This window comes from Cyclopterus lumpus, chromosome 5 (genome assembly GCF_009769545.1).
Source record: "Cyclopterus lumpus isolate fCycLum1 chromosome 5, fCycLum1.pri, whole genome shotgun sequence".
NCBI classification, from domain to species: domain Eukaryota; kingdom Metazoa; phylum Chordata; class Actinopteri; order Perciformes; family Cyclopteridae; genus Cyclopterus; species Cyclopterus lumpus.
This window is the reverse complement of record NC_046970.1, coordinates 16637874-16649527: the sequence shown is the minus strand read 5'-3', so window position 1 is coordinate 16649527 and position 11654 is coordinate 16637874. Positions and strand designations below refer to the sequence as shown.

The 11654-nt window shown below is 41.5% G+C and overlaps 1 protein-coding gene across 1 annotated transcript in view; it reads left to right on the top strand.

Annotated features, from left to right (window-relative positions):
- The first annotated feature begins 8308 nt into the window (after positions 1-8308).
- The window catches only part of cacna2d2a (calcium channel, voltage-dependent, alpha 2/delta subunit 2a), a 133584-nt gene continuing 130238 nt past the window's right edge, over positions 8309-11654 (top strand). Inside the window, exon 1 of the mRNA XM_034532777.1 lies at positions 8309-8424. Within this exon, the coding sequence (XP_034388668.1) occupies positions 8309-8424 (116 nt within the window). The remainder of the gene's footprint in view (positions 8425-11654) is intronic.

Here is an 11654-nt window from a genome sequence, read left to right as displayed (position 1 = left end):
TTAAATGTAATGTGCCCTGCTATTTAATTTAATTTTATTGTATTGTATATTTGTAAACATGTTTGCTGCTGCTTCACGTAATTTCCCCCTGGGGATGAATTAAGTAAAATCTAATCTAAACTAATCTAAAATACAACGTGCAATTTTTGATTGGGCTGTACAGTAAAAATCACACAAAAATGAGCCAGCTCCAGGTGGATACTCTTTCCTGATGTATTCAATGATTCTCTAAGATACAGGACTGTGCTACAACAGCGCTGTGGTGTCAATAATCAGTCGATGAACTGACTGACTGAAAAGAAATCAACAACAACCTTGATAATCCATAATTCATCATTTATCAACCAACATTTACAAACATTCAGTGGTTCCAGCTTTTCAAATGTAAGGATCTGCAGATTTTCTCAGATTTTTCTTATTGCAAATTTTATATATTTGACTTTTGGTCAGATTAAACAAAGAATATAAAGAGGTCACATTGAGCTCTGGGAAATTAGAATGGACATTTTCCACAAATCCATGGCATTTCATTGACTAAATGATTGATAGATTAATTTAAAAAAGAGTCAACAGATTAGTCAATGAAAGATAATTCTGTATTCTGTAAATACTAGTCTACCATTGTGTTACGTCCCCTTCTCGGTCTAGGGGATACGTGGGGGGACGAACACATGGCAGTCAAAGAATAAGTGAAAAGAAGTCAAAAGGAGGAGTAACGGTTTCAAAATAACATTTATTATAACTCGGTTTAACAAACAACCCAAAAATTCTACTAAGTGGGAGAGGTTGGGACAGTTGTGGTTGTGCCAAACAAAAGAAATCAAGATAACCAAACTAGGCCTGGCTAACTACCTCTAAGAAAGAAAGAAACAAAATGGCTTCACCTGCTTATCTAATAAAAGTCCATCAAAACAATACAGAGGCAGCACCAACCAATAGTCTAATGTTTTAGACACAAAGTACCTACGTGAGTGCACAAATGTAAAGGGTACCCCAAACTTAACTACTGTCCTCAACCTCCCACCACAAACGTGCACCTCTAGCAGTGTCAGTGGGTACATTGAAACAAAAAACACTCCTGTTTTTGTTTCAACAACAGTGTAGTTCAGTTGTTTTAACCATACTTCATCGCGTCAAAATATTTCCCCATTTAAGTCTATCAAGCAATTAGTGACCCTAAGATATTCAAATAGCAATAGGATTCAGAGGATCACACATTGTGGTAATTAAACTTTCACAACACATATAGGTGTATAGGTTCGTCTGTAGAGATCTAAATACTTGGTCGAGACTTTGGTCTTCTTCATGTAAACTAGTTAGCCCAACAATGTAAAATAATCAGATTGGAGAGAAGCATAGTCTGTATATAAGAAGCAACACAATTGGATTTAGGGCCTAAACAGAAAGCTTTTGCTAAGAGGATCCTGATTGGTCAAGCACTGAACCAGGAGTTCCCCAATCCCTTCCAGGTTTTTATACATACCTAGTTCCATCTCATCCTGCAGTAGCTCGTCAAACTGTGGCAACATAAAACAATGAGCTAACAGCTCAAAAACATACCTGCGTTATCATATAAACGAATGAAATGATTGTGTAGTGATTTAATAACTGTGAATTATTACCAAGCACAGCAAAGTTGATGGAGAGCAAGGTTACATTCCTCAGGTGGCCATAAACAGGAATCAGACACGGTTGTTGCAGATGGCTGCTTGATGTGTAAGTAACGTTAGCTAACTTAATTGTTTGCTAAAACAATAATATGTCTGTTTGCTTGTTTTGAAGCTCTTCAGTCCAAACCAAAAGATGAATCAATCAATTCATTGACAAATCATTTTACCTATATTTTATAGTGTAGTTGTTTGTGTTGTGTATTGTTACCATATCATGCATTCCTGTTGAGTTGTGTAATAAGGCCCATCTAGAGTAAAGTGTTGCAGATTAATTGAGGGTTTATAAATGCTGTTTAATATGTGACAGTCAGGGATCCATTCTATGTACTTAGCCGTATCAAGACAAACAACTTGAACCAAAAATGAACCATATATACTCTATGTACATATACATTAAGATCCTTTTTTTATGCAGTGTTTACCTTAAAAGGTAATCCCTATCAGATTAAAATCCCAGTTAACAGCTCAGAGGGATGGCAGTGTAGAAGCTCGATGCTCCAGCTGAACAGCCTGAGAAGGTTAGTGGTTGTCATGCAAGGTGATGTGAAGTATTAGAGGCTTTCACTCTTGGTCCTTCCTCTCGCTGCAGGCAACCTATTTCACCAGGAAGTCTTGCTCACTCTGTCTTTGGTTGTAAAATCTGCCAGTTTGAGTACAGCTGTGTGTTTATGTGTCTGTCAGAGTGTGACTGTGGAGAATAAGCTCCAGAATGTGTGTTATCTATTAATTCCTTCATTAAGCCCTTATCACCCGTTTTAATGCCAATTAAGATGCGCTTTAATGTGACGGCAGGGCGGGCAAGCGACTCTGCACTTCTCACTCCACAGTGACAAGAGAAGAAGAGTATAGACCACGTTCAGACAGGACCACCCACTCGCCTTATCAAGCCACTAAAGGCGCCACAGGCCTGTTAGTTGTGCCTCTTTAACGCTGACGCTGTTTAATATGCTCTATATGGCGACACCTAATCCTTCACTCACTGCAAACGCGTTGTAGGCCTATTTTCTTTATGTTGGCATGCCAGCGTGGAGCAGCTTGAAGTTACTGCTGCTTCTTTTTGACCTAAATTCAATCAATTGCAGATCGCTTTATTCCATCTTATGTTTGGAGCAATGGAATTGTTACTGTATAAAAGCATTCGGGAAAAAGAGGCTTACCGAGTCTTGCTTTTACTGGGGGATGAGTGGAAAATCATTGGGAAGGGCAGAATTCACATGCTCTGCTGCGTGGTGTAGGACATGTAGAGGTCACAGCTTTCTCTGAATGTGGTTGACCAATACGCTGCCCATTTACTCACAGGAGAAAGAACATATATAGATAGATAGATAGATAGATGCATACATAGCTACACACAGACAGGTGCCTTCTGTGTACCTAACATATGGAGCAAGACAAAACTTTTGCAAACACAGTCAGGGTCATAAGGAACACCTTTGTGTGAATTATAATGAGATAGCATTGACAGATCTGCAATATGCAGACTAAGCAGATGGCTCATGGACAGTGTAAAGAGGCGGGGGGTGTTGTGGGGTGATGGAACAGGTTTCCTGTTATAGCAGCTGGTTGACAAGTCTCGGATGCTGTGTGTCAGCAATGAGAAAGAAAAAAGAGACAGACAGAAGAAGAGAGATGAACACAGAGTGGAAGAAAAAGGTCGACAGAGAAATAGAGGCGTGGGTTGAGGATGAAGATGTCATTATATCTTAAAAAAGACTGAAACTAATGACTATTGTTTCAATAGGATGTCAGAATAGTGTAATGTCCATTACGGTTTCTCAGATCCTGAACACAGTTTTGTGTGGCCAACAGTCCAAAACAAGGATATTAAATCTGCTATGAAAGAAATAAAATAACACCTTCACATTTCAGAATCTGGAAGCAAAATATGTTTTTCAATTTAGCTTGACACATTTAACATAAATTTACATACATTTCATGTAGACAAATCAGTTAATTGACATCCTTTTAGCTCTGATAATTCAGGGTAAAGAATACTATTAAATAAATGTACAGATTTTTGGACATTTCTTTGATCTATTTCACTAAATATCTGACCAAATAATAAGTCAACACAACAACAAATCTGACCAGGCATAGACACATTCAGCCAGTTGAAGAGTGATATCATTGGTGTACCATGCTGATGCAAACCTTAAATCTAAACCATGTTGAATTGACCTTGCCAAAAATGAACTTGTAAGAGAGCTTACTTTAGTGTGTTAACTTCACCTCCTCTCTCCTCACCCTGTGTGGCACTGATGTGTCTTTCCTCCCCTCTATTTCCCACTCTCTATCCTTCTCAATCCCAGCTTTGATGTATGCATGAGGGAGGATTTCCTGAAGACCAAAGAGGCCATTACCCAGGGGCTATTAGGCCTCTAGTAGAGCATGTCAATGAGTGCTGAGTCTTGCTCTGTTTCCACATGCAGCCACTTTACTATATGGGTAGGATGGAGGGGGTGATAACATTTAGCCGTAAATGTATATATTCCATTATAAATATCAGAAATGTTATCAGAATAGCACTGTTTTTGCGCAGTGCTGTAACATTTTACATTTAAGATAGTGGTTTTCTTACGGTTGACCACATGAGGAGGTTTGGTCATTAATTGGTGCTGTTCTTTCATGCAGACTAAGAGCGAGGGGAGTGAGTCATCATCAATCAGGATGAAACGCTCTGACATTTGAGCATGAAAGTCCCAGAGTGCCTTGCGGCCCGACATCACTGGGTATGTTTGTATTTTACAGTAAAGGAGGTATGCAGAGCACTGTGGTCTGAATCAAATATTTTTATGTTGATATTAGCAAAGCGTTGAGGTCATGTTGGTAATGTTGATAAAGCAAATAATGAGGGATGATATACAAATATTTATGTAAACTTGGAGGTCTGTGTGTTATTCAGATTGGATCGTTCTGTTCTGGTGAGTGGATGAAACTAAACATATGATAAGCTGTGAGGTGAGCAGAGAGTAAGCTAAAAAGGACACAGAGGGAAGATAACCTTCATTGCTGGAATCACTCTGCCGATCTCTTCAATATATCCCTATAGAGGACAGGAGCACGCCGACTCTTCTCAAAAGAAAAAATGCCCTCAAAGAAAGTGCGTAGTAAATGAGTGAAAGTATATCATGCAACTGTTTTTACAGAGAGCACTTGAGGGGATCATTGAAGATTGCTGAGAGCGTCTGGACTCTCTCTCTCAAGGGCAGCTGGCTCTATCATTTCCGGTGAATGTGCGTGGTCCTTCTCTAATCAGAAATATAAAATCTTAGCATTCAGCATGCTGACTAGACTGGGTTTTACAGAGTGTGAAGCCTCACTTTTCTGTCCAGCGCAGCAAAACATCAGCATACAGGCCACAGAAAGAGACACAAGAGGAGGTTAGAGAGGGAGAGAAAGATGGATAAGGTAGAGGAAAAGGAAGATAAGAAGCCAGTGTGTGTGTGTGTGTGTTTACTAGTGACTTCCTCGAGGCCTGGAGACAGGGGAAACAAGGAGTGATTAATTTTACTCCAACTCACTTGACCTCGGTCTGGGGGAGCAGTCCCCAGAAAGTCTGACACAGAACGGCGAGGCCTGTCTCCTTCCTCTCAACTCCCTCGATCAATAACAGAGTGGCAGGTCAATCTCTTCAGGAGAAACTGCACGGCCAATGAGTGAGACCCTGAGCAGCTGAGAACCACCTCTTGTCTGCCTTTCTCGCCATTTGGAGGATGAGCAGAGCTTGAGGTCATTGATCTGTGTGTTTTCACTGAGCGGATCCCTTCCCTGGCCTTATCCATCAGCTCTAATAATGAGTGGATTCTCTATGAACATCGCAGCATGTTCAATAAGATCCAAGGCCCCAGGGTGGCAATCAACTCTTTTATCTGCCACTCTTCTGCCCACAACCATCACAACACACATTCAGGCAGATGAGATTGAATTTGCATTTAAGGTATTCGTGTGAGGAAGTCGAGTGTGACAAGGCCATACAGTATAGCAGAAATTATTGCTTAAATTGGTTGCCGATCATCTCTTGGTCTCGGCAATTGCAGAACAGCCAGAGGCATGTTATTTCAGAGAAACATCTCTACCCCCTGATGTTTTGAGTGCCTAGATCAACCCCCCCCTCTGCTCTTGCTGTTAGAGACAACTACATATTTGTGCATTAACTCAAAAGTTAATTTGTATTTATTTTCCTTTCCCCAGGGCCCATGAGCCAGGTAAATTGAGATCAGTTTGCCTAATGTATGTTTGAATGGAAGGAGAAAACAAGGGTTTGCTGTGAGTCAGCAGAAATGTTGAGTGTGAGTCAGCAATGCTTCGTCACTCTACCAGTATCTGTTTGTTGTTATCATTAATGTCATGATGGGAAGTATGGTACTGTACATTATTGTGTCAGAGTAGCCATCGATTAAGGTTATTTTTTTCTGCAGAGGGAATAATAATAAATCAAAACACCACTGTTTCCTGGCTCTGTGCCACAGATTTGTTTGGAGGGCTGGATGAGAGGGAGTCGCAAACTCTTGTAGCTCTGGGAAATAAAAGCAGATTTATTTTTCACCTCCTGAGGAACAAGCCTAGCTATTTGTTCTCACTGAAAGATCCATGACATCTAGATACATAAGCAGGAGATCGTTGCTGTGGTTTTTCATCCCCACCATCAGGTGGGTTTTTGCTCTCCTGCTGAGGCCTGTGCCCCGCAGTGTGTCCTTTCTACTGAAACAGCCCTGCTTCCCTGTCAGCGAGGAGACAGAAATGCTGTGCAGCAACCCTGCCGACTGTTGTGTGGCTTTCTTCGCACAGCACCTGCGTGTCCCCTACTGACTGACTAGCCAAGGACAACACTGCCACAGGGCCGTCTCTACTTGTGTCCAGCAAATTATCTGAGAGATGTAAGTCTCCCCAAGGAGGGCAACGCCCTGGAGGGAAGCAGGGCTTTGCCCTGGGAGACAACTGGAGGAAAAAAATTAGAAGAAAAACATTGAGCACCATCACCCCTTATTCTGTGCTAAGGACTGTGGGGACAGAAATACACCTGGAACACATGACGTAAAAAGCTTAATATCTTTATTGTGAGGTCTCTAACGCATGGATGAACTTGAAAATGTGTTTTGTTTAGGAGCAAATGTGCCATCCCTTCATGCCCTCCAGTTGGAATACAAAGATCATAGAACAAACAGCAGTGCAGGGAAAGGTAATAAGACAGGTACAGGTGCACAAACACACACACACACACACACACACACACACACACACACACACACGCACACAAGCACAATGCCACGCACATGTGCTAGAGCCACAAACACACACACGGCTGATAGAAGGAGATACTCACTTCTCCGGAGGGTAACTTCATGCTGAATTAGATTTACTCTGAGGTTTCACTGCATCTCTCCTCCTTGTTTGCCGTTAAAATGAACAGAATCTGACTTGTGTCCAAAGGAAAACTTGCTCCACTAAAATATGCCTTATAATTATGATTATATTCAGAGGCCCCCAGTTACAAGAAGCAATGAGACATACCCTGCCCTCCTGTAACGTTATATTTCAAACACTTTAAGCCTCCTCGTCTAAATAGCTGGTGAGGGCATATACAATATCAAGATGTTTCCAGAAGGAGGTTATTCATTCTCCTTGCATTCATTTAAATGTTCATACCCTGGACTACCTGCACTAACAACTGTAGTTTGAGAGGAGCCCCAAGGTGATTGCTGGATACACTCCAGTTACTACAACCCGCCCCTCTAGAGTTATCCCCCTAATTATCAAAATAAAGGCTTGATTCTGGCTCATAATTCCAAGTTTGAGGAGGACACATGTGCACAGAGAGTGGGCATGAGGAGGAAGAGGAGCCGGCCTGACGCGTCTGTCCTACAGGAATAGCATGTTTGAACAGAGGAACGACCGCTTGTGTCAACTGAGTCAAGTGCCACAGATTAGCTGTTTAAATAAAGGAAGTCAAGTGGTTGGACCTTCAAAATAAACGTCAAGAAAAAAAATATGTCCTTGATGGATGTTATGCCAAATGTGTGGGCCGAAATGTGCCTACTTTACAACGGCAGTCCTTTTCCGAGTCGCCCCGGTATTACATATTCGAAAAACAAGTGCACTAATAATCTGTAAAGACTATTTCCATGTCAACTGTGCTCTCATGAAGGCTCTTTTATTGAGAATAGAACGGTAACATATTCACATTTCCACTCTCTTTTCACGTACATCTTACATATCCCCCTAAATACGCTACTTGTATTATTATTATTATGAAAACCGGAATTGGAACATTGTATTCCTGTGGTGGCGAGCTTTACTCTGTATGGCTGTTACATTGGAGAGAGTGGGAGAGAAAAGGAGCAAATGTGCGGCGGCGGAGAGGGAGGGAGGACAGCGAGTGCGCAAACAGGCAGGCGGGCACATCAGCAGCAGCGGCAGAGCATCTCCCTGATCCTGATCTCCCGTGTCTTCAGCTGCCAATCCTCTGTGCGTCTCTGATTGAGATTTCACTGCCGGCCGAAGTGTGCAGAAGCGTCCGCCAACCATCAGCTCCCTCCACACACTTTCTCTGGAGCCCGGTTATTCTTAGCTCAGCTGCGAGAGACTGTCCTTCCGGTCCTTCTCTTATTTATCCCAGTTTCTTCAATATTTAATGGAAAATGGCGATCTGCGCGCCATCGTACGGTATTTTCTGCCTCTTCTCCATCCAAACTGTACTTATCATATGCGTCTCCACGCCGACGGACGGGACCCACCTCTTCCCCCAGCACTACACGTAAGTACCCTGCACCGTTTGGGGGGGGGGGGCAAACCTGGGTGCGGAGCGCGGAACTAGGACAGGTGGCCCCCGCCGAGCCTGCACATGCAAGCGCCGTGTACCTTGGAGCCGCCGTCCCTGATGTGGAAACACAGAAGACGCAGTTACCTACTCTGATGCCGCGTTATGAATTTCGCTCTCACGGAGCCCGTGTTGTCGTTCGTGGGCAGCGGCATTTAATATCGTAAGCCTTATTCAATTTCAACACGGAAACAGGCTACGGGGAGCGTGCACAGGTGTCCCTGGCGAATAAGCCACGCGAGCCAGAATGTATTAGAACATCCACGGGGATCAAAATAAACTGGTAATAATAGTCGATGTGTTGTTTTGCCGTCGCTGCATGGGGGAGAATATCCAATTTACGCATGATGGATTGGATAGGCTGAGCTACAACGAGGCTAGTCATAAAAGTCTTCCACTGGATGCACGTGCACCAATAATCCTCTCGGTCCCACAGCAGGATACACTCGTGTTTTTATAGTATAGAGACAAAACCAATTAGTTAATGCCGCAGGAGCACCAGGTCTTTAAACCTTCAGCAGAAGTACCTGCACCTCCGCTCGTGTCTCCCACAACTCCCAAACTACTTGCAAAGACTCTGATCCAATGTAGCGTAATTTGTTCTGCGTTTAGAAACCAAACGTTTTTCTTGTAGAAATAATAATATTTGAAATTGAGATGCACTTGAGGCCAGTATTACAGTGTCGCTTTATCCAGGTGACCGCATGCAGTCACAGCAAGCTGTGTGAACTATTGTTGGACTGCAGGCTACAACCTGTTGGGAAACTGTTCCGCGATTAGATTTGTATTTAAAGTGCAATTTCTTCCAGAATGCGACCACTGTAATAATTTCACCTTGAGTGACACACGGAGGCAGACTGAAACAAAACGCATGTAACGCTTCAGTTTACCAGCTTTGCGTTGTCGAACTATTCAAACAATATTTAGCCTTTTTTTTCTTTTCAAAGTGAATGTAGCTTCGTTTGATATTGCATTTTCAGATGTTGTGGTCCAGTATTAAACCCACTGAAGCCAGTGCAAAAGTTGTCCACTCAAGTCTTTACCCGATGACGTGCTGATCTGATGAGAGCATGATGTAGCCTCGCGAGGATCAGTCAGGTTCACAGAAATTGAGAATCTAACTGATTCCTCCCTGATTCATCCACTGGGGGATCTCTTTGTTATTCCTGATGGCCAAGGTGACTTTCAAAGGAAAATCACTAATCTTATATTAGCCTATTGTTGATTGACATTTAAGAACAATTAGCTGCATCATTGATTCAATCACTTGAGCAGCATAAAGAAAAGTGATGTTGATGGTTCGGTGAACACATTCACATGGATTCCTGTAGTTAATTTATAAAATGCATTGTTTATAATCTTATAGCAATATCTCCTCTACTTTTTCCTGCAAATATACAGCTTGTGTTTTTTCGAAGTACATTGATTATTTGTTGGACCTATTCTAGAATACAGTCCCCATTGTAATAAAGCAATATGAATCACGTTAAGATAAATAGTATATGTCTGATAATATATGCACCCTGTATTATTTTCAAACATCACTTGGATTTTAAAAACTAGTATTAAGTCACCAGCGTCGATGTGCTAGTTGCCAGTTATCTAGTACGCGGAGCGTGTTTAGGCCTGACACACACACACACACACACACACACACACACACGCACACACACACCAGTTGGAGCAAGCATGTGTTTGAGGTCTATAGCTTAGGACATGTGTCCATAAAAAAGGGCAGAATAAAATAATGTTCATTTTTACATTACATATTGCCATCTAAACGCATTGCCTAATTTCTTGCAGTGTTATGATATTAGTATTGTGTATGTGTGAATGTGTGTGTATGTGTGTGTGCGTGTGTGTATTGAGTTAGAAAGTGTTTTCATGGGGGAAATTATTTCTGCATTTCTCTATTATGTGGAGGAAACCTGTTTTGAGAACTATAATCTAAATGTACAATCTTCTTCAGGACTGTAAAATATCATTGCTTAGCTGAGTCTATATGAAACTCTTCCAAACCTAGTTATTTCCACACATGTGAAAATAGTCCATCTTTTGCCCTGAAAAATATTCCTACGTTGCACTTGGAATGACCAAGATCCATTGCAGCAGAACGGTGACGGTGTGTGGCTGACACGCAGTACATCCAAACTCATTTCACCACATTTTCCCATAATGTTTCGTTACTAACATAAATCATAATACACAGAAAATAGTAAAAACACAGGCACCTAATAGCAAAGATGTTATACTACATCAGACTCCAAAGAGCCAGATAGCATCAGTCTGCTTTCATGTCATAAAAAACGTCTCTGTTTTTTAAGAGAAATCTCAGCTTTCTCAACACAGAGCGTCTCCAAGCATTCATTGAAGATTAAGCCTCAATAGTGCATATAATTTACCAAACAAGCATCTCCTTATATCTCTAGTTGTTACTGAATTGAGGGTTCTGCACATTTGGGACTGTGATATAATTTTCTCTTTTAATTTAGAATGAAACTTAATTATCAAGTTATCATACAGCATTTTACAAAAGTGCCTTTGAATAACAAATGTATGTGATCTTGCTTAATGCAGGTCAGTTGTGTTCAGGCTCCATTGTTGCCATAGCTGCGTGTCACTTATATCATTCCTCTCAGTCTGCATATATAAGTGAGTTTTTGATTAGACTTGATGTATTCAACGTAATGAAATAGATTTTTAAAAAAAAATGAAAGCACCAGGAAGCAGGAGTGACAAGGCTAATGTGTGGCTGACACACTTTCAATTTCCTTGATTGTCTTTGACTCAGGTTGGCAACATGGGCAACATCTATGTTGCAGTCACTATCACTTCTTATTATCTTTAACGGCATTTATTTTTGATATTATGTACTCAAGTGTTGGTGAAATTATTAACTAATTTTCAACCCATTATGATCTGTTTTGTTACATTTACTACGAGGAACTTTGAACTGATTACGAAACAGTCTCAATATAATACCGATGCCTCTAAACAACCTATAAGTAAACAGGACCATCAGCGAGAAGATTAGCTATTTCTATATAGTTATTCTTAATGCTTGTTATTGGTGCCACCGGGTCAGATTCCAGCGAAATCAGGAGAAATCATGCGGGTTCATCAGAAACCCCTTTAGCTGGGACCCCCAAGTGGTCTCCAGACAGACC